The following is a 23547-nucleotide window of genomic DNA, read 5'->3' on the forward strand; positions in this document are numbered from 1 at the left end:
CAGCAAGGGAGTTTGCTCCCTCGTGTGAGAAACGTTTTCATGAAAGTTCTGGATTTAATAAACCTGATTTTACCTGACTGGTAATAAATTATGATGTCTCTATTGGTTTGAAATATAACAACATAATTATGTAGATAGTTTAATATATTTAAAGTGTAATGTTACAGAGCTACATTTTTAAATTGGGGACCAATTAACTATACTACCACGTATTATGCAAAGCAGCTGGATAACTTAATGAGATCACAGTCTGTCCCTCCCTTCTCAAACTCAGCTTTGCTAGGATTCTTAATAGCATCATCTAGTAAAGATGAAACTGGTTCTGGCTATGTAAAATGTGGACTGCTTCTGGGGAAGGTTTAAACAGCATAGCTGGGTATGTAGATTTCAGTGCTGGGCTTGTTCTTTACCGCTGTGGTTGCTGGGACTTGTGGAAGGCAAGTTTTAAATGAGAAAGTGATGAAGCTATCGTACGATTTCTGTCTGTGTTGTTAGGGTATTGACTCATGTTGAAATAAGCTAAAAAATGTACTAGAGCTGATGAGAACTTCATTGTGAATTTTCCTAGGGCAAAGGAAACCTTATGATGTATTTCACATTATTTCTTACTCTTTTTTGCATATAAGAAAGGAGTTGGCTTTCTCAGTAAAGCCACAGCTAGGCAAGCACTTCTTTTGATATCGGCTTCTGCCCAAGCTGTTGTTTCCTCCTCTGCATCTCTCAGGTGTGCTCGTACCAGAGCTTGTGTGAATGTTGAATCAATGAGACTGGGGATCTGCTCCTTGCTGACATAATTTTCATTCCCCAGGACTCTTTTTAAGTTGCTTTCCCTTTGTAGTTCACTGCACAGCCCCATAAACAGGTGTACCAGCATGACTGTGGGGACATGTTCAAGGAGGAGAGGTTGTCCAAGCCAGAATTGCATCTAAAATAGGATACTTCACAAACTGCACTGTTACTGGCATGAACTTCCCAGCATGTACTGTTGTATGGAAACATTTTTAAAAGGTCAGTCTTACAGCAGCAAGAATGTATGAGGAGATTTGAAAATAGTGTGCGTTTAAAATAAAAGGAGTCAGAGCCTGCAACATACCTTCATTCCCTGCAGTGTGTCGCATCACGCGCGCTAAATATTAATTGTGGCTTCTTTTCCTTTTTTTTCAGCTTCTCAGCAAAGATGCCTCCAAATGGGAAGGCCTTACATTTTCACCCATCAGTTTTGCATTTTGGAATGCAGTGAGTATTTTACATTATTGTTACTTTGATTGATAATGAACCTGGGAGGAACAACGCTGTTGGGCTACATTTGGGTAAAGAGCATTAGCTGAGATCATGCCATCCTCTGAAAAAAAAAAAAAAGATAAATAATAAGTCATTGCACAGAGTTGAAATTGTTTCTTGCCTTGCAAGGCTTTGTAAATTAAAATCAATATAGTTCTAGGAAGTAGGAAAAGGGAACTACAACACATTTGGGGTACATTTCAGTTGATTTAACATAGATGTCAAATAATTTCTTCTTGGTGGTTGTTAATTTCTTGAAAAATTGCCTTAGTGGAGTGAGAGCCTGTTGTTTCCTTTAACTTCTGAAAATAAAATCCAGAAGGTCCCAGGCAAAATGTAGTGGTAGAATACTGATCTTGGTGGTGGTGGTTGTTTCTTTGTTTTATTTTCACTTAGGGTTTTTTTTTTTTTTAATATCTCATTTAAGAAAACTTTAAAAATTATCCTTAAATTATAATCAGCCTTTGGTCTATCAGTAGCTGAAAAGAAACATAGTCCGTGTGATTTAAAGGAGTGTTTCAGAGGATGCACAGAATCAATATGTAAGATGCTGGGACATAGGATGTGTTAGCTAAAGCAAAAGCAAAAGCCTTAAAATAATTGTTGCTTTTTTTGACAAAACAAGGCTTTGGTTATTTAAACTTTTCTATTCAAAATTTTGTGCCTGGTAAGGTTGTTTTTTTGTTTCTTTTCTTCCTGTAACTCAAATTAATTTTTCACCTCTCACATTGCAGTGTTACTTATTTGTCTTTGTATAATAAAAGGCAAAATTTGTTTGGCATGTTTCCAAAGAATAGTTACAATGAGGAAACAGTTGCATATCGTTGTGTTTTAGAGTGATTTGTGTTTGTTGCTTTTTGTGTGGTGCCTGTGCTTATAAAGTGAATATTTTCTTTCTCTTTTCCCCCCCCCCTTTAGATTACTGGGGCTACCTAGAGCTAAAATGCTGCATGCCTACAACCCTAGTAGAGATAGAGAAGTTGTAGTGAATTCAGTGTTTACAGCTACTAGACAGTTTCATGTGTCTCCTGCTCATAGCCGGGTGAGTGTTGATGTACTTTTGGAAACTATGTAATGGCCAAATGCCAAGCCTTCATGCTTCTTTTGGCCTAAGCTTTTCATTCTGTTTTTTCTCTGTGCTTTTTTGTAGGACTGCTAACTTTTTTTCTGTTTTACTAGCATTTTTTTTTTATGCTCACCTCTGCTTAGATTGGTAAAGGAGAAGACAGAGACATCCAAATCTGCAGTAGGAAATGTGTTTTACTGTAACAGAGAAGAATTTTTCAGTGTTAAAGAGGCTGTTTAAATCTCATTCTATTCTGTGCAACATTATGCAGTAATCTACAGGCATGTGGGTGTTTTACAGCCTTGAATTTTCAGTCTTTTGAGTGGTCTTGCATATTCCTCTAAAAATCCCTTGAAGTTAAATGTTTTATGCATTTTGTACTGCAATTATGAGCATAATTGCCTTATGATCTAAGACTGTTATTTTAAATCCAATTTTTAAAAAATTATGCATAACAATATAACACATGTTAATAATGAATTGCTATGGTCTCATGTTTGATGAAGCCCAGATTTCATCCTCTGCTGATGTGCAAAGGGGTTATTTTATGCTTTCATCTGATCAGTGTTTTTATTATGGCTGAATGAGTACTACTGTGCAGACATAAATGTCATTGTTCCTTCAGTTGGACCTATTTCGTTAGTAATTGTATTGTACAAGTTCAGCTTTGACTCACTTGACTATCTATCACAGGGGGCATTAATTTGCTTTGCAGTAGGGTTCTATATGCAGGGAAGCATTTTTGTACACGCAGAGGCTGCATGATTAACTTCCTGTGCAAAAAAAGAGCCTTGCCTGATCAGGCCTGATCTAGCTGAGAAACTCCAGCCACCATACAGCGAGTTGCCGTGTGGTCTTGGTTCTTCTCTGTTGTAAGAGTCAAGAGTTGTGGACAGATGAAACTTCTCAGGGCTGAGGTTCTGCTGAGTGGGATGTACAGATAAGGATATGCATGGTCAAATGTCTCTTGGGCTGTGACTGAATGGTGGGTGTCATGATCATTGGCATGGAGCAAGCAAGCTTCTTTGTGGTGTCTGCAGGTGATTCCAGCGATGGGAAAAATTTCTTTCAGAGTACTCTTCCTGCCAACAGAAGAAGGCAGTATTGAAAGCTCATTATTTATAAATACCTCATCTCATGGAGTACTTTCATATCAGGTAAATACTCTTTATTTTTAGCTTGCATTTACTTGTGCTTTAAAAAGTGAGTTTCATTCCATTTTGAACTTAGACACTTTAAAAGCTGATTACATTCCTGATACAAATCAGTTGGAGAAATATTTACAGTTCACCCCTTTTACCAGATCTTGTGAGTCTCATGATCCCTCATACACGTATATGGTTAAAATTACTACTGTATTTTTATGTGTGTACTTGGTCCTGTCGCTACTGGTCAGTTTCATATAATAGTGCAGTCTAGACTGCACTGTGCTGGGACGCATTTGTCATGAAAAACCAATATAGGAGATACTTTGGTGGTTTTCAGCTACTCTGCAGCACTTTATGGAAACACTGGGGATGTAGTGCAGGGTGATAGTTTGAGACCTCTAAAACATGGAAGTGAAGTAATGGTCATGTGTCAATTCTGTCTATTGTCTGATTAGCTAGTCAATTCAGGCAAGTCTCAAGCCTTTCATTTTTATAAGGGACATTATACACTCCAAATTAATGCCTTCTATTATGTTTTTTTTTTAATCTAACTCAGAGTTTAGTGCTTTAAAAACAATGCCAGCTTTAATCAGCTATCCAGCTCTCCATTCCCATACTTTGATACTGTGCTGGAAAACAAAGCTCCTTAAATTGAAGAATAAATTCAATTGAATTACATGTTTTTTATTATAAATGTTGCATTTATCTAATATTTATTAGAGATAATGCCACATTTGGCAGGAATATTTCATCAAGGATGAAGGAAGAGTCCATTGTAGGGTAACTGACCTTTTCCTTCTGGCATCTCTCTTTGTGGGGTCACTTCTGAACCCTTGATTTATTCCTCAGCCAAGGCCTTTTATTAACAAGTTTCAGGGAAGCAGTTGTCAGTATCATAAAAAAAATCAATGAAATATCCTGTTGGACTGCTGCTAAAATCAGTTGCAGACTGGTTTTCATGGACAGTTTTGCCAGCCACCTGAGAGAGAAGGAGTAGCTGCCCATGATTTCAGCTTGCATTAAGTTTAAGAGTTTCAAAATTGGGCATAACTTGAGTGTTTCTTGCACAGGTATAGTGCTTTTGAGACCCCAAAAGCCTTGACATACTTTTGATGTTTCTGATGCATTTATGCAAGAGTATGTGCAGAATATTCCACCCAAATGGAGGAGTGGTACCATTATAGTGAAATGTATTTTGTAAGTCACAGAATTTCTGAGGCTGGGAAGGATGTCTGTGATCGCCAAGTCCAACCATCAATACAAAAAAACCCCAAACAAAAAACCAAATAAACAACCATACACACTCTACCAAAAAACACCCACAAAAACCCCAATCTTTGCCACTAGAGCATGCCCTGAAGTGCCACATCTACATGTTTCTTGAATACCTCCAAGGAGGTATTCAGCCACCTCCCTGGACAGGCTCTTCCAGTGTCTGACCACTCAGTCCCTCAGTATAGAAATTCTTCCCAATATGTAATCTAAACCTTCCCTGCTGCAACTTCAGGCCATTTCCTCTGGTCCGCTTGTTACTTACTTGGAAGAAGAGGCCAACAGCCTTTCAGGTAGTTGTAGAGGGCAGTGAGGTCTCCCTTCAGCCTCCTGTGCTCCAAACTAAACATTCCCAGTTCTCTCAGCTGCTCCTCATATGACTTGTTCTCTAGACCCTTCACCAGCTTGGTAGCTCTCCTCTGGACACACTCCAGCACCTCAGTGTCCTTACAGTGAGGGGCCCAGAACTGCACACAGTACTCGAGATGCAGCCTCACCAGTCCTGAGTACAGGGGCACGATCACTTCCCTATTCCTGCTTGCCATGCTATTCCTGGTACAGGCCAGGATGCTGTTGTCCTTCTTGGCCACCTGAGCACATTGCTGGCTCGTGTTCAAATGCCTCAGTTTAAAAATAAAAAAGCATATTTGCTTTGAACTGATGTTTTCTATTGATAGTCAGAGATTTTCAGTGAACATAGAATGCATTGTTTTATCATCTTTATTTAAAAAGGTTTTTTTTCTATAAAAAAAACCCAAGGCATTTTTCTTAACCTCTAATGATTTCTACCCACCCCTCCACCCCCCATTATCCTGCATCTCATTGTCATAAACTAATCTTGGTGGAACAGAGTATGAATGCAGTAAAAATATTGAACTTGCAAATCATCTAGTGCTGTGAAAACTGCAGACTTCAAATATGGAATGATCAAAAATGATTTTACTCCATTCTTAAGGCAAAGCCATTTAATTAAATATGCAATTGAGCTAGTAACAAAAGTTTCTCCAGAAATTTCTGTACTGCCAAATGGTGATATGTGTACTGTAATTGCCTGAAAAACAGTAGAAGAGTTTAGCTACTTTCTTATTGAGATAGCCTGATGCTTTGCTGATGAGTGCTTTGTGTTTTGTTTTCGTAATAGTGCCTGAATGAGTGAAGATGCTAAAGTGCTATTTATGTGTATAGTTACTCTCTACATTGGAACTTTATATCTGTACATTTTCTTTTAAAAATAAATTTAATTGAAAAAACATTCTGTTTTTTGGGTAGATTGTTATTATTAGCAAAATAGGTTTTTTATGTTACTGTGATAACTGAAATATTACATGTTGATGTAATGACCTTTTTTTTTTTTAACACCAGGTTTTTGGAACAGGAACTCTGACATCTTCTCCAGAAGAACCTAAAGTGCAGCTAGCAAATGCCTACTTACTGCTTCCACACATTCGGAACATCCAGGCATCACACACGCTGGTACAGGATACGTTTTAAATGGAGATGAAACATAAATCTTCTTACACATAAAAGGTTTTTGTTCCCAGGTTGTTGGGATGCAGGGAGCATTAACAAAAAGTACCAGTGACTGCAGGATAAAGGTTGCAAAATACAGGGCCACTGTGATGAGCTGGTGTTCTGGTTTTCTGACAGTCTTCGACATTTAAACTATTCCCACTTGTTCTCATTTATACTCCTGTGGTGTGCTGTCTGCTCAGTTCTGCTAAAAAAACTTACTTGTGAGGCCTTGCTCTGAACTAAACTGGAGAATTGATCTGTCCTAAAAAATACAAACTTTGTATTACAAAGTTGGGAGGAGGACTGCTTTGGTTTGTTCTGCATTTTACTTCAGACTCCTTCCCCACATCTGGGCTGCACCAACTGTTTTCCAGAGTTAAAAGGCGTGGTGTGCTGTGTGGGTGAGAACGAGAGCTGGGAGTCAGGCTGGAGTATCCCCTCCTGCCCACATCGCTGCTGAAAATACCAGCTTTGCTTAGCTCAGCTTGACTAAAACAGGGAGTTATGGAGAATACAGTGAGGTGGATGTACAAGGCATAACAATATCAGTTGGAAGAAGCTTTCACAATTTGTGTCATTTGGTTGCAGTTGCAGATATTTTCATAGTCTTCAGGCCATGTAGAACCTTTCAAGTAAATAGCTAATGGGAAACACTGATCTTTGAAATTTCCTCCTGAATGCTACAGAGATTTATTTTTTTCAAAAACATACTTAGTGTATCTTTGCACATAACATAATTTAATCTTTTATGTAAATATAGGCTGCATTGATTGCCTTTGTGATGTTTTCTGTTTGACCTGAGAAACATTCTTGGATCAGATAATATTTTTCACTGTGCTGCGTGCATATTAGGTCAGTCCTACCTCTACCCACAGGTAATGCACAATTTCTTGTTTTCCTTTCTTTTCTCTGTACCAGTCACTTTCCTATAATCACACATGTATGCTTGCTTGTGGGTGTACTCTTGTGAAGGAACGGAAAAATCTTCTGGTTTTGTAATTTGGGTGCTAGGGGTAGAACTGAGAAGGGCTTTTTGGATGCTGTTCATGACATGTCTCTCTGCATCTTCACATCTAGCTAGTTGCTGTCAGGTACTGTCTGAAGCTTGGATGCAAACTCTTGTGCTTGGCAATTCTGTTTGAATTCCTGAGTAGAGAAGTTTTGGGGAACATTTGAAATTCTCCTTACTGTAGAGTGAGGAACATTTTCCTGTGCTTTATTTCTCTAGAATATGATGTTGACATCATATTTGGCAGTGCAGCATGGTGCCACCTGGCACAAGTCTTACTGCAGGGCATGAGTTGGGAGATAGTGTTGACTCAGTTCTCCTAGTATTGGGTGTAATTTTCCTGTGCCAGCCTATAATTGATTAATTGTTCTTCAGTTCACTGAATGTCACCAGTTTAGACAAATGCTGCAGCAGTGGAATGGGCTCCTCAGCTGTTAAAGGTGGAAGACAAGATCTAAATACTGAAGAGGAGCTTATGGCTTTAGTTTGGGTTCCTTTTAGAATATCGCTCTACAGATAGCTGTCTCCCAAAGTGCCTCCTTGAATTCACCTTACTAATACTCTGATCCAGGTCCCATAAAAATTGGTATGATACTGTCTTGTCCAGTTTTGATTTTAGGCTTAGAAGGTGTGGAAGAGAAGTCTATAAGGTTTGATTGAGTGACTACACGTGTGCAAATTTAAGTGTGCGTAACTATTAAACTTGCAATGGAGTTTTGTAGTGAAAAAAACATTTAAAACAAACCAGTAATACTGAACTGTGCACATTTACTTTCCTCAGTTTATTTTTAACTGAAGTAAAATACTAGCGTGTGTGAAGATTAATGTAAGCCTCATTTATGCATCCCTAGTTATCTTGGGATGAATGAATTGTAACCTTGAGCTACAGTGTCTAGTTCAATATGCTAAAGGTGTCCTTACCTCAGTCTACTGATACTGCTTGGAAACCTGAGAGAAAGCTTGCCAAGTGCTGCATGGTGTTTTTATTTCTTGCCTGTTCTCTCCTGTTTAAAAGGTGGCTGGTTTTAAGCTGTTTGTTAATACTAACATCCTGGATCATGTGGGCCAGAAAGGTAACGTCATTTACTCCCATCATGTGCTGCTGAATTTTATCCTCTTTCTGTTACTCTTTTTGAAGTTTCAGCTTTTGAAGGGCTCAGGATCGGCATGCTCTGACTGTGGTCCAGGATCCTAGGACTTCTGGGCTCATGGCTCACTTGTCAGGAGAGGAGAGCTGTGTCCAACACTCTGAATTCATAGTGTGTCCATGTGGTCATTCAGCAGTGGCTAGTTACCACTAAGCTGTAACTGATGTTGCGTCCCATATAGGCCATCTTTGTTTATTCACCTTCTGGTTGTAGCCTTTGCTCCAGTTGCTTGGTTTTTGGCATTGTTTAATATTTGGATGGCACTAAGAGGGCAGTTACATCACTGATTTGTGTTAAAAACACTGTACAAACACAGTGGAAATGTTAGGAGATACCTTCAGGGTGTGATGTTTTATCATAGGAGAGACAGTCATCACTTTGCTGACCTAGAGGGGTTTGCAGTTTATGAACCAATGACATGGGAAATAGCTGCAAGTACTGGCAGGAACCCAAGATTCCTTAAGTTGTGTTTTGTGACAATGGACAGAGGATCAGAGAAGCAAATGTATCCAAGTCTGGTGCTTGGGTGTGGAGAAGGAAGGGAGGAGGACAGCAGAGTTTTCTTGGTGTGCCATCCTGATAACCGCCTGCAGAAAAACGATGAAACTTTGCTGAATCATTATTACAGGGACAGCTTATTGACACCATTCAGAGTGGAATTAGCTCTTCACAGCTCTTTAGGGCCAGAGGCGGTCCAGAACAGAAACTTTGGAGTATCAACCTGCAGGGAGAAGAGAGGACTTGTTCAATGTTTGTTCTTATTAAAATAATATTGTAGCCAAACTCCAGGAAGTGGTTTGAACTCTACAGTCCTGATAATGATGCAAGAATATCTCTCTGAAAATCTTGTATAGAGCTGTGTCTTATTGACAGGGCATCTAAGGCAGAACAAGGAATTATTCCACTAAAAGTGACCTGGGCCTCTGTAATTGCCTGGTGGCTGTTGGGCTGTCCTTGATACTCTCTTCTGATGGATGAATTATTTCCTAATAATTGCCTACTGTACTATCCCCCAGCAAGAATCCTAGATCTTCACCAGAAGAGTGAGGCTCTTTGCAGATCAGACGGCTCAGGTTTTTAATTTCTTTTTGAATGAAGCTCTGTTCCTTTAAAATTGAAAGGAAAGAGCTTACCAAAACTGGTAAGAATTTAATTTGTATCCCTGTATCAGACTTCTCTGTTCAGTTCATGTAGGATTTGTGGGTGCTGAGTGTGTGCGTGTATGTGCAAATATATATCCAAACATACATAATACAAGATAGAGGCACCATTTGATGAAGTGGCAGTGGGGCTGTACTGCTTTCCAGCGCTCTTTTTAACCTTTTCCCTTGTGCCACACACCTCTCCTTTTCAGTTTGCCTCTGGTGCAAATATACACTGCTTAGCTCAACTCCCTGCTCTGATTCATAGGCAATGAATTTACAGTGTAAAGGGAGTGCTGGAAAATGTGGACGTGGTCCTGGGTTTGTCTTTGTGGAGACTGCTTCTGCCAGTGTTTCCTTCTCAGATGCTTTATCTTCTCTTCATGGTTAACACAGCCACCCTACCCATGTTGTTAGTGGGCATGGCAGTTATGCATCTGTTGTCTGCCTTAGATAAATTAAAACCCTCTTCCTTTTCTGACGATAGCTTCACAAAGAGAAAAAAAAAACATTCCCATAAAAAAACAGATTAATATTAAGTAAACAGTTTTCCCCCTCTGTGCATGTTACATTAGCAGCGTCCATTTGAAGGTGACAGGAGTTTCCAATGTAGACCTATGCCAGGTCAAGAATTAAAAAAAAAAAGTTGGAAAAATATTATTTGGCTGATTTTTTAAGTTATTTTTTTTTTTAATAGAAGCATGATGTCTTAAAAGTACTTTAAACTACAATGACATTGAATAAAGGCTAACAACTCCTTATTTAGTCCCATGAACATGGTAGTGTTCTCTCAAGAATCACTTAGAAGGGAAGTCTAAGCATCAAGATAAACCAGAAAAATTACCCTCAAAGTTTCTCTTGTTATAATCTTACTGCCTCATTAGAAATCCACCACCAGTCATGGCCGTGAGAGGTTACTAAATAGTGCATGTTTTGTAATCAAATGTTTCTTATTTTCTTTCTCAAAATTTGATGAGGACAAAAGCATTGTAAAAAGAAAGGAGGTGGCAGGTTTTTGTGTCCCTTACAGAGCTGCATTGGAAAGAGGGTTTGGGTGCTGCTAGCCACCTTAGAAGAGGTTACATCGCCCTCTTGTGTGAAGCCCCGGTCATTCTGGTATGAAATCCTGTTGATTCAGGAATGCACATTGTGCATGGACTTCCTTCTGGCTGTGCTTTTGTAAAATTTGACCTCATGAAATGCCACGTATGTGGTAAATCTGCTCCCTGCTCAGATGCACTCTGCTCCTTCTGCTTGACCCAGAGAGACAGGCACTAGATTTGGATACTTGAGAAATATTTCTTCACAGTTTCACTTTTCAGTATCAAATTACTGGAATTCTTAAAAGTCAGTTGCATCAACAGGTGCAGATACTCCACTCAGATACTTAATTCAGTATCTCAGAAGCAACTGGGAGGGGTTCCACATCAATCTCAAAATCACCAGGTAGTTTTGTTGTAACTAAGGCACTGATAGAGTGACAGGTCTGTCATTCTGAATTATTTTTTTTTATAAACTTAGATTCAAGATACACTGGCTGATCAGTTTGTGCACGTAATTTAGCAGTCCAGATTTCCAGATAGCTTTCATGAACTATGTTGGCTTTGTCAGCACTGTTGTCCCATTAGATTGATGAGTGCTTTATAAGCTGGCAGAATCAGTGTGTCTTTTCTTTCTCCTTTTCAATCAATAAAAAGGTGAAACAAGTATTTTCTGTCTGTCCATTTTGAAATGAAGCCTAAGTACCAGATCTGGTCCAAGAAGCATTATGTTCTTGGCCCAGCAACTGTATTGCAATACCCAATCAGCAAAGAAAATATACAGAAAACAAGGAAAGAAGCTTTTATATTATACCAAAGGGCTCTGTTGCATACAGTTTATTGACATATTAAAGCTTATAAGGGTTTCTCATGTTGATGCTATATAAATATTTAATAATCCTGTATAATAATAGTTTGATAAGTAAGTAGATATTGATGGAGTTCCTGAGAGTTGGAGATTTGTTTCTGGCCTACTGTTTAGAGTAATTGTATTTATTTTTAGAAATTTCCGTGCATTGCTGTGTCATGCATATGCAGCAACAGCCCTGTTGCCTTTATAAATAGTGGTGTGTGAGTTGAATGTATATGATGAAATCTTTTGAAGCAATATGCTTGATGTTTTCTTCACTTTTCTTTCTTACAGGTGGAAACTATGAATGCCAGTCTCTTACACGTTCACCTTGAATGCAGTTTATCTAACGATGCACATCAGCAAGTTAAGGTATGTTTTATTAGGGTTTTATTTCTATTTAAGCTTTTTAATTTTAATCCAAATTTAGAGGGGCACTTTCCAGAGCTTTAGAAGTTTTAGCAACAATACAATTTCTAATGCTTCAGTTTAAAGGGGAACTGTGCTTTTACCTATGCTTTTATGCAACTGTACCCTGTGGTATAAATTGTCACACAGAGCACATTATAACCTTTAAGAGAGGGGAAGATGAAAAAAGACACCAACCCCCCCCCCAACTAATCCAGTGGGTTAAGTCTTTTAATGTGTAAATGCCGTATTGCTTATGTGGGGCACAAAAGTAGTTAGATTCCTGTAAATTTCCTTTTTCCAGAAAGGTTTTACAGGTTTCTGGTTCACACTGACAAAAGGTCACTGAGCTGAGAGGCTGAACACCAGGCTGTCTGGGCTGTGTTTTCAGGAGGCTTTGATGGTGGCCTTGACATTGGGCAGAGCTGAGGTGGGGCAAGCTTGTTAGTCAAACAGCCTCCTCCAAAAGCTCTGAATGCTCAGAACAGTAGGTCTCCTCCTCCTGAGCAGCACCATCTGAATCTCATCTTTCCCTTTCTCCTCAAACATCCTTACGCAGTCAGTGGGTGTTGGTTCACAGTGGTGACATTACTCGATGGGGTATTTTGTTGAGTCAGATACATAGGTCCACCCTCTGGTCTGCAGAACCCTTCTTCCATGGAGTGTCTCAAGGCCCAGACTCCATAGCTGTTTTTCTGTACGTTAGGTGTCACAGTGATCTTGTGCTGTTTTATTCCCATGTTGGATTCTTGCATAGCATTGGTGAAGAAGGTTAGGCTTGAGGTGCACCTCAGTGTTTGTGGTGGCTTGTAGTGCAGCTGCCTGTTGTGAGCTTCCCAAGGGCACACCACCTTCCTGCTCCAGTCTCCACAACAGCCTCCTCCTGCTCCTGGCAGCCATTCCATGTGCTGAGGGTTTCTTTGATGCTGTGCGAGTGGTGGACTGGTATCCTATTCCCAGTGATGCTTGCCCACTCCTGCTGTTCCTTCTCCTTGTGGCAATTCAAATTAGCTGAAGGTGTTTTGCAGCTGCTTCATGGGACCTCTTCATGTGCCAAGCATGGAGGTTTTCTCCTCCTCCTCCTGGTCCTCTTGGTAGGGCATCAGAGCATGAGTTTAGCCACCTTCATGAAGTGATGCAGGACACATTTATGTTACTGTTGATTGTCTAGATTTGTTTTGCTTTGTTGGCTTCATTTTTTTGCTAAATTATGTCTGTGTCTTTGTATTTGCTAAGACTCAGCTGTCTTAACGGCAGCCGCTACTTAGAGAAGGAAATAAGATCCTGTTTGTATTTATCTGAAGTATTCTAGCCAGACAACAGTGTTTTCTATTAAGAATTGTACACGTATGTTTGTTTTTTTTAAAATAAATTCAGTGAGAAATGGAGACAAAAACCACAGAATTTGGAAAAATTTAACTATAAACAGACCAGTGAGCATGAACTGTCTTCCTAAGACACCATTAAGACACATGTATCAGTCTGTTTATGGCACATTTTATTGAAGGCAGAGGTTTTAACAAAGGATACTGTTTTGCAGTCCCTGAGGTGAGAGTGACAAAGAGAGTTTCTAAATTTGCATTCTTTCAAGGTTCAGTGTCCTTTTTAGATGTTTTTTTGTCTTTGTTTCTGCTGTGCTGTCTGTACTTGCACTAGCTTTTGTTTCTGCAGAGATTTTAGCAGAGGCCCTAATTACTCCTTTTTTTGCCAGAACTTTGCTGCTGGAAACCTTGCCTGTTAGATAATACCTTTTATTAACTTCTCGATAACTTGCTGTAATGATTTATTTCCGTTCCCTCCACCACCACACACACCCACACCATATTCCCTTGTCTTGCTCCAGAGTTGCTGTTTTATGTCTGATGACCCAGTGCTGCTAGAAATGAGCTTAACGGTAAGAATGGAAAATGCCCAACAAGATGTGGAGCACAGGCAATACTTACTGGAGAATCTTCTTGTAGTTTATGTAGCAATGGAAAAAACTAAGACCTCAGGTAAGTCCAAAATTGTAATAGAACCTGGTTTTATACATAAGTTGTAAATTGATGTGCTAAATTTAATAAAATTCAGGAACTGCTGAATTTTGCAAGTAAGGGAAGAGAAATCAATTTAGTCAAACATGTCTTGTCAGTCACTTCTTATAGGGCACAGTTACTGTGAGTGCAGTCCTCTTTATAAAGGTAACAATTGTAAAACACGTTTCATTCTTCATGTATCCTTATGCATCTGTTGAATACTATGGATAGATTATATGGTTCTTCAAGTTCTAAAATTACTTTTTTGGTTTGTGATTGATTAAATAGGACTATGAAGGCAGAATAGTTTATACACTACTGGGGATAGTGGGTGTTGTGGAAAGTAGGGTAGTGAGGTAATACAGATAGAATTCCACAGGCAAAACAATTAAATTTTGCAGTTTCTTTATGTTACATTTACCAGGTGAACAAATCCTCTAAATCAAGGAGATTTTTCATTATTTATAGAACTTTGAGTCTGTTTGAATAGCTTTTTTTAGGAATTTTTGCCATTGTTACTTTCTGATTGAGAAGAAGGAACTGCTTAAGAATACAGATTAAAATAATATTTTTTAACATTTTAGTAAAAATAAGAAAGCTATTTTTGTCTTTTGAGAAGTTCCATTAAAGATCTAGTCACAAAACAATATATACTGTTCCCCCCATGCCCGTTCTGTGATAACTGAAATATACCTACTGTAAAGCTAGATTCCCTGCTGGTGAGATGCCAGTGCTTTATGTTGGGTTGTGTTCATACATTTATTTTGATGCTGGTAGAGAATTGTTGACATCCCTTGTGTGAAGGGTGCTTTGCTGTTAACAGTTTTGATGTCTGAAGTATTAGAAGTATGCTCTTAAGGCCATTTACTACTCAATACAATGTAATTATAAGTCCTCACTGTGTTAGGCATTGGTCATATAAGCCTTTTAGACTTTCAGTTGGTGGCAAGTTCCATGTCTTGTTCCATCAGTATCAGTGGTGGCTTTACCATATCAAACTGCAGTGCTTCTTTGCCTTCTATTTTTATAATTAAATGAGACACATGGTCTTGAGGGAAAGATCTAACAAAAGGGAATATGGTGCTATGTTAAGAGCTTTTGTTAACACCTAGAGTGGGGCAGAAGGTAGGCAAGGTCTGCATGGGGTAGCTAGTCAGCTGGAAAGACTGAAGAGGAGTATGTGCTTTAAATAGCTGTGGGTATGTGGGGCATCTGCTTATTCATAATCAACATCTTGAACCCTCTTTTGGAAGCTGGCACCTGTAATCTTGCTGATGTCAGGAGGGAATCCTCTCCTACCTGCTGGTTTGAGATGTGGAGGAGTTGAGTTATTACATGAGTTCAGAAGCAATAAAAACTGGAGAGAGAGCAACACCAAACAGGACAAGGGGCAGTGGGCACAAGCTGAAAGACAAGAGGTTTAACCTAAACATAAGGAAAACCTTCTTTATTGAGAGGGTAACAGAGCACTGGAACAGGCTGCCCAGAGAGATTGTGGAGGCTCTGTCTCTGGAGACATTCAAAATCCAGAGGTCCCTTCTAACCCCTACCATTCTGTGATTCAAGCAGCTGAGAAAAGCACACTCTATTACAAGTTGTGCTTGGTGAATTGGGAGAATGTCCTTACATGTCAACTGGCATCTGCTGGTGTAATTCAGGTATAAGCAAGGGCAAGATCTCAGGTAATCTTCCTTCATGGAAGTGTGATCGCCACCCTGGTGTAATAGTCATGTTCTCTCCTGCTCTTCTTTTGGTCCTCTACAATTTTGTAGTGTCCTGTGGAAGGGAACATATTTTTGCCAGTGACAAAGGGTGGTTGCCCAATATAGCTGTTCCAGCTTACTGTCAGGTGACAGCTGAGTTACGCCCATCTCCTTTTGATCTGTTCAATAGGTTACTACCTTACCAGGTGATAAGACCATTCCTGTTTTAAAGTCAAAAGGTGTTAAGCACTAAATCCAGCTTCTCATTGACTCTTGAGAATGCTTGTTGTTCAAATCAGGTGAGCCAGGGTCTTGCATAGCTGTGTGCATATACAGAACAGTTCTTATTGGACTCTCTTGTGCTATTGATAGGTTGGCCCTTAGATGTAGAAAGTTACAGCAACGTCAGCAATCCTTCATTCCTTCAGCTGTGCCTCCTGTCTCTGCCCATAGGAAAGGGGGGAGTTGTGCTCCATCCTCGATTTAGGTGATAATGGAAGATTCACTGTTGATGCAAGCCTTCATGTTTGTGGCCAAATAACTTGTTAAGCAGATTTCTTCTTTATGAAATGATTGCCATCTGAAGATGTGAACAGTTCTTGCTTTTTACAAGAGTAGCTGTCACACAGAGATTTTAAAATTGAAATTGGGATTGCTTCTCATATAAGTATCTGACAAAACAAGAGTGCTTTCATCCTTGGGGAGCTTACCTCAGTGTTCATTCTGTTGGACAGGTGATTCCTCGGTAGATGTGTACATCATGCATTCTGGAAACAGCCTTGTGCATATACAGGTAATCATGGGCTTCAGGAAGTTGTATTTTAGGGTGTTGAATTTGTTTGGGGAATTAACCAGTCCACTGACTTACTCTCTAATAGGTTTTGCTTGTGGCAAATGTCATGCTTCTGTATTTGTGAAAAGTCCCCAAACAATTTTAGATTGTAAGTTGCAGTTCACTGATGGGTTTTTTTTTTAAGACAAAAGAGCTGTTAAGTTGAAAAAAAATCCATGGGTTGATTTAGAAGATGTGAGAAAATGGCAGGTGTTGGCTTGCAAATTGGAAAGGAAGATAACACTAATATAGGAGCTACAATGATAATGGTAGTACTGCTACAAGGATCATTGTGTCTTGTCTTCATGCAGGAAATACGGCAGTTGTCACAAAAAGACAAACCACCTGTGGAGTTTGAGCCAGTACTGCTATCTTCATCACCTACTAACTTTACAAAAGTTGCTTCTATTTCTTGTAAAGGTACAGGATATGTATACTCATAGATAATACGATTAAAAAGGATTTGATTATAAACAGGTAGCTTTTTTCCAGCAGATAGAGACCCTGAAAGATGTCAAAATCACTTGTCTGGACTTCTTTGAAACAGAGGATGAATTCTTTCTGCTAAATTGGTTTCACCATTTTGGTGTATATATGCTTCCTCTTATGCTAGTTGAAAGCTCTAAGCTACATGTATTTCAAAAAGAGGAAGAAAACATTTGCTAAAAAGTTAGCTGATTTTACAGTAAGCATAATTATTCAGTATACTCTTTTCAGCATTCTTTTATAATTTGTGGTTATTTTTCTGTTTCCAGTATATTCTTGAAAAGTCTCTTGTGCTTGGGTGGTCATTTTCTATGATATTTCTTGGCAGGATCACTGAAGAGGCTGCCTGAGACCAGGCATGCTTGTGGAGGAGCAAATATTTAACCATTCATGACTCCAGCCTGTTTCCTATTCTGACCACTAGACTGCAGTGCATAGACCTCAAACGTTTTTGGAGCAGGCTGCTTTCATAATGACGTTGGGACTTGTTTTTCCTATGAAAAAAAAGGGCAAATAAGAAGAAAGAAGGGACTTGATGCTAAGTGTTTTTTTCAGAACAGTTGTTTTATTTATTAAAAGGAGGCAATGTGCACTGATAATAAGAAAGAATGCTGTGCCAGTGACAAGTGGTTAAAATGGTCAGGTTGCTCTTTGCAGCCTTGTGCATGTGTTTTTTTTTAAGAGTGTGGCATTCATATATTTGTCTTAAAGGAAGGTTTGGAACCTCTGAAAATTTGAATACAAGCTTTTAGATGCTTTGTTCACCTGTGTGAGAACTGGACTAGGAAATGTCCCCCTTTGTAATGTTCTTCCAAATCATCACATGAAAATCTTTGTGGATGTGCTTTCGTTCTGGCTGATGTGTTCTTCTGTATGTCTGTTCTTTGCCCAGCTGCATCCTGTGACAGTGCAAGTCCTTATTCTAAGAAGAAGAATCTGTTGGAGAGCACTACAACACTAAGAGCCTGTCTTTCCTGTCCTGTGATGGAAGGGTAAGTTGACAGTGGATTTTCATTTGTTTGTTAGCATTCAATGATATTCTAAGAAGAATTTTGTAATCTACTTTAAGAGATGAAGTTAGCTTGCTTTATCACTGAAAAATGAGGACAGTGGTGAAAAAGCTTCTTCCTATTGTTGCTGTGACATTTGTGAAAACAGATGTCACATTTCAAGCAATAGTTCTCTGTTTAATCCAGGAAGAATTTCAGAAGCCAGTAAAAGATACACCTTAGCAGCTGATATCGTATAAACGTTGCTTAGAGACTGTGATAAAATTTCTATCCTTGTTAATCCCGTGCAGAAGCAGAATAATTATAGAAAAAAATGTGAAGTCTTTTCTTCAGTTGTCTTTTGCTAATTTTATCCAAACTACACACATACACATCACAATGAAGTAGGCAATGCTGCACTGTAGTATAGCAAGGGAATAGCATGATTACCTGCCTATGTCTTTTACATTGTTCTTGCCAATTTTTACTCTGATCTTTATATAAGTATTGCAAAGGAAATAATTTTGTTCTTTTTCCTTAAAACCTTAAAGACCCTCATTATGCAAGAATACTTATCTTTTCTTGTGTGGACCATTTATGTGTGCTCAAGGACAATTGCAGATGTATTTATTTTTGTCCTGTGTTTACTTACAGGTATTATGATGTAGGTCCTTCTGCAGCATTGTTTCATATAGAACCACATAGTAATACTTCAGGATTTTGGTCCATATGGTTTACAAACAATTTTGACTTCAGCATTGAACTGAGTGAAGTCTTTATAGCCAGAGAAATAAAGAACATTTTAAAGGTAAGCTATATTTCTGCTTCACATGGGATTTTGTCTTTGATTTAAGGATATGGTCTTTGGACATACAAAATGGATTCTTTTCAAGAACTTGGTGTTCTCAAAGCTGGTTGAAATCAGTTCAAAACACAGGTATATGTATACTTGTAACTACTAGGCCCTGAAGAGCTTACTCTCTCAGTAGGCATGATGCACTGTCTGGGTAGTTTTTGATTGTTTCATTAGCAATTGTTCTTTCATTTGAGTTGCAGCTACAGATGCATGAAATTATAGATGATTGCTCTGTTCAGAATTGTTGCATGTGTGTTTGTGCTCTATAGGTTTCAGCATTTCTTCATACATGATAATGGAGGTCTTTAGTACATAGATGAGCTTTGAAGTTTAGAAGGCAAAGCCAGTAATTTACTTGTGTAATTGCTTGATTCAAATCAGACAAATCTGATGTAGGCATCTAGTTGGCTCTTCGTATATTTAGATAGAAGATTTACATATATGCACTGTATGGATTAGTTGTGGGCACATATGTGTGTGTAATAACACCAAAATCACAAGGAAAGAGGAAGTTTACATTCTTCAAAGTACTGCTTGCACCAAAAATACTGTACCAATTTTAATTCAGGTGTTGTTTGATTCTTTCTAGGTTCTGAACTTTGCCGAACCTTTGACTCTACCTCCAGGCTGCTGGAATGTATTTTCTTTGAAGCTCAGTGTGAAAGACACTGTAACAAATGTGCTTTCTAGTATTTGTTTGGCCACAAATGTGGGAGTAATGTTTGAAATACCTCTGCAGATATATTCTGCTGCGTCCAAGGTATTGTATACAGTTGTGTTGAATTACTGTTTTGCACTACAAATCAAACTGAGCTGTCCTTTAGTCTTGAAATAAAAACTCAGCACCAGACCACTTCATGGAACCATACTGTAGCTTGAGAAATTAAGCCCCCAGAGCTGAATGGAGATGGAATTACAGTTCTCTCTGCAGCCTGAATTCTCTTCTTAGATTTGTCCAAATTATGCACTGAGAAACTGAAATTTGTCCTGTTGTTTTGTCATATAGTCAGCTGTAGCTTTTCTTCTGTGTTTTTTTCAGGAGGGAGATCTTAATTTTGAAGCAAGTGCTCACTGTGATATTCAGTGTTACTTGGGAAAGTCTGATTCAGGTGGGCTTGTCTTGTTCGGGTTTTTTTAGGCATTTAATGGTACTTTTATTGTAAAAATTGGTTTTATGCGGCAGGAGTTGTAATGAGACTACTGAGATTTTTCATACAAATACTTAGGTTTATATCTTTTAAAAACATCCACTTTTCTGGGAGTATACAAATGGCTTTGAATAACCTGTGCTGAGTTCACAGTGCAGTGTTGCAGACCTCTTAATTCCATAGGACGTGCTAAACTCTTGCTATGCCTTGAAACATTTTGGACTTAACATAAGACTCTCTGATACGTTCTCATTGGTGGTGTACTGCTTCTTGATTTCTTCATATGCACATTCTTCAGGGAAGATGAGGTAGAATGGTGAAACTGTCAACTAGCTCAGACTGATTAAAAGTGTATAATCTGGGTCCAAATCCTTGGAACTCTGCTGAAAAAGAAACAAAAAAACCCAAATGTTAACCAAAACCCTGCCTATAGCCAGACTTAAATTCGAAGGCCTTCTCTTCTATCTGTTTCTCACAGCAATGATTTCATAGATTTCTGCAAAAGACTATTTAGGAGGCTTATAAAACAGCATCCTTAACACTGTATTCTGAAACAGAAAGAAGCAGTCTCATTCTTTCTGGAACTGAGAAATCTATTTCCAGATACTGTAATATTGGGAACAGTTTTAAGAACCTGACTGGCACTTACCAAAATACAGTGTTAAGTATTATGTGCACATGATACTGCCTGAAGACTGATAAACCTGATGAAAGTTGGCTCAGAATATATTTTTTTAATGTCTTCTCAGTAAGGAGTTTCAGTAGGCAGCTGTGTACCATAGGCTTTAAATGTTTAAATGACTGCTCTCCTGAATGTGATGAAGCTTGCTTAAAAGGCATTTTCACGTGAGGCTACAAAGAAGGCAACAGTAGTCCATAAAATGTAAAAAGGAGAATTGAGGTAACTTATGGAAACACATGGCTAGAAGAATTAGTGGTACACATGCACACTTAGGTACATCTTAGAAGTGTCTGTTCTTTGATTTTGTTTTGTTAGGTTTTTAAAAATCTATATAAAGGAATATTGTGGATACAAGTGAGGCCTTATTGCTTACTTGCTTTCCATTCTATTAATACACATAATCAGATCTTTACATACAGGTATTCTGCTTTCTAATATATGTATGTGTTAAATAGAAAAGTTTAACGCACAAGCCTGAAAATTGACCTAAAGAACATGTACCCGAATTATTCCAGTCATCATCAATCACAATTTCATAGAAAATCATAGAATGGTTTGAGTTGAAAAGGGCCTTAAAGATCATCTAGTTCCAACCCCCTGGATGGGCAGTGACACCTCCCACTAGATTAATTGGTTTCTTTAAACACTAAGGATTGTAAAATTATGGAAAGCAAGTAAGCAATAAGGCAATTCTCCTTTTTACATTCTTTGAAATGAAAAGTCCTTGCTTTTCTAGCTCCTTTCTGCTATGTGAAAATGCTTGAACCAGTATGAGTCTAAAGTTTCTAAAAGGCATTAATCTTTACACTGATGTAAAGCCTTGCAATTTTATCTTAAGAAGAATTTGAGAAAATTATCAGCACCATGAAAAGAGAAGCTAAAATGAAAGTACCAGTTCTGCCAGACTGTGGAATTTTTTTTGCTTCCTGCTGTGATTTTGTACCACTATATAGAGAACCGTATATGATCTTGATATTTTATTTGCCTCAGTGTAGAGTTCTGTGTAAAGACTATTGTTAAACAAATGACTCTTCAATGGCATCCATTAGAAATAGCAACAGTAAAGAGAACTTACTAGAGCATACGAAGCCTGTGCAATACACATACACTTGTTGCCGCATAGAATTACTGTGTTTTTATAGATACATTTCTTTAAGCAAATCAAATATTGACAATAACATGTATGGCCTCACAGATGTTTGCTTTGAAAAGTGGGTTACCTTTTGTATTTTTGTGTCAGGAAGACCATTTGCAGATACTGATTACTTGTGTTCAGAAGTAGATTGACAGAAGGAGTAAAAATATGAAAAATGTGTTATGGTTTTAGCAAATCGGCTTTGGCAGAAGAGTCTCTCTCTGGACCATTCTGCCTGGGATGTGGATTCTGAGCTTGCAAGTGAACTTTATGAAAGATGGCAAAAAATAAGACGTGGGGAAGCCTGCAGGTCTGTATGGAATCTGTTGAGGTTCTTAATTCAAGTCAGTACAGTATTGTAAGAAATAATATTTCCGTTCTGAAGTATTCTTAATTAGAACAAACATTTTTGATCTTCCTGCACTTTAGTTTAACTTTAGTTATCTTGAAGCACCTGGAGTTTCAGAGCACCCAGCTTCCATTTCAAGGCACTACCAGCCATAAGTAAATATTTAGATGCCCAAACTTTAAAATGTAAATAATATTCTGACTTTAATAACCCTGCCACAGCTACCTAGTGTGAAAGCAGTCAAAGAATGTTTTACCAGATCATTTATGGAGTTGCAGGAGTCCTTTGTCAACAGATTGAAGTATTTTATATTTTCAGTATCAGAGTCTTGGAACAGCTTTTAAGATTTTTAGTCCTGGGCCTAGTGGATACTGGGGACATTGGGAAGGAAGAAGTCACTGTGACTGAGCAATTCTTGTAGAGATGATGCATCAATGACATGAGCTCCTTTCCAGAATAAAGAGGTAGAGCTGTGAGAACTACAGTGGCGTTGCAGGGGGGAAAGTGGAGACCGAAGGGATGCGTATAAGTTACACTGACTCTACTACTAGGTTACAGCTTTGGGGGTTTATTTTGTGAAGCACATTTTCAAGGAAAGATTAGCTGATGTAATTATAGGTCCTGACAAAGAATCACATTTTTTTGTTCCTTCTTTGAAAGAAAAAAGAAAGTAAAATTAACAAAGCTTTCTTATTTTGTCTAATAAAGCAGAAGAAGTATTTTAGGTTCGGCTCACTTTGTTCACCAAAAGAAGCCAGAAGAGAAGTCCTTTGCCTTTTACTTGCCACGGTTGACTACAGAGCCTGCCCTTACTCTCAACTTCAGTGCCACAGCAGTTAAAAGTAGTATGGTGAGGATAGCTGTTGTTACGCTTTTCTGAGTTCATGTATGTTTAGCTTGTTTAAATAACAAAGTCTGCAGTTAATATTTGGTGATGCTTGGCATTTTCCTACTGCTTGTAGATCAGTTTTTTGAAGTCTAATTTAAGACACCAGATTTGTGTCCCTTTGGATCTTTAAGTTCTCTAGCTACCTAGTTTTAATGTTTTAATACAAGAAGAGGAGTAAATCATTGTAGGTCTTAAGTAACAATTATTTGTGGTTGGTAAAGCTTACCTTGCATCATTGTAAAAGTTACATGCTTGTGGTAAAGTAATTAAATGAGGGACTAGGGGTAGAATGTACTGTCATTACTGACACATGTGGTTACAGGAAGGCCTTCCTCATGCCAGTGCCTGGTGTAACAAATGTGTAAAACATGAGTGAGAGACAAAACAGTGGAGAGATCAGCAGAGCAATGTGTCTTCCAATCACACTGATGGTTATTTATTTCTTGTTTGTCAGATTTAGGACACTACCAACCTAGACTGGGCCAGTCATATGGAGATAGTTTTCCTGTGCATATATTATGAATTATCATAATACTCCTTTTGTGCCATTTAATTGTCGGTTGTCACAGGAAAACACATGACCCGCT

The 23547-nt window shown here is 38.5% G+C and overlaps 1 protein-coding gene across 1 annotated transcript in view; it reads left to right on the plus strand.

Moving 5' to 3' along the window:
* The first annotated feature begins 1171 nt into the window (after nt 1-1171).
* KIAA0922 (KIAA0922 ortholog) overlaps nt 1172-23547 on the plus strand; it is a 46469-nt gene continuing 24093 nt past the window's right edge. The window contains exons 1-14 of the mRNA XM_009995898.1: nt 1172-1236; nt 2200-2323; nt 3388-3504; nt 6130-6240; nt 11763-11840; nt 13720-13870; nt 16329-16387; nt 16738-16846; nt 17805-17904; nt 18556-18709; nt 19347-19517; nt 19797-19866; nt 21915-22032; nt 22780-22921. Of these exons, the coding sequence (XP_009994200.1) occupies nt 1178-1236; nt 2200-2323; nt 3388-3504; nt 6130-6240; nt 11763-11840; nt 13720-13870; nt 16329-16387; nt 16738-16846; nt 17805-17904; nt 18556-18709; nt 19347-19517; nt 19797-19866; nt 21915-22032; nt 22780-22921 (1563 nt within the window). The 5' untranslated portion in view covers nt 1172-1177. The remainder of the gene's footprint in view (nt 1237-2199; nt 2324-3387; nt 3505-6129; nt 6241-11762; nt 11841-13719; nt 13871-16328; nt 16388-16737; nt 16847-17804; nt 17905-18555; nt 18710-19346; nt 19518-19796; nt 19867-21914; nt 22033-22779; nt 22922-23547) is intronic.

Source organism: Chaetura pelagica, unplaced genomic scaffold, assembly GCF_000747805.2.
Source record: "Chaetura pelagica isolate M959 unplaced genomic scaffold, ChaPel_1.0 scaffold142, whole genome shotgun sequence".
Taxonomy (NCBI): domain Eukaryota; kingdom Metazoa; phylum Chordata; class Aves; order Apodiformes; family Apodidae; genus Chaetura; species Chaetura pelagica.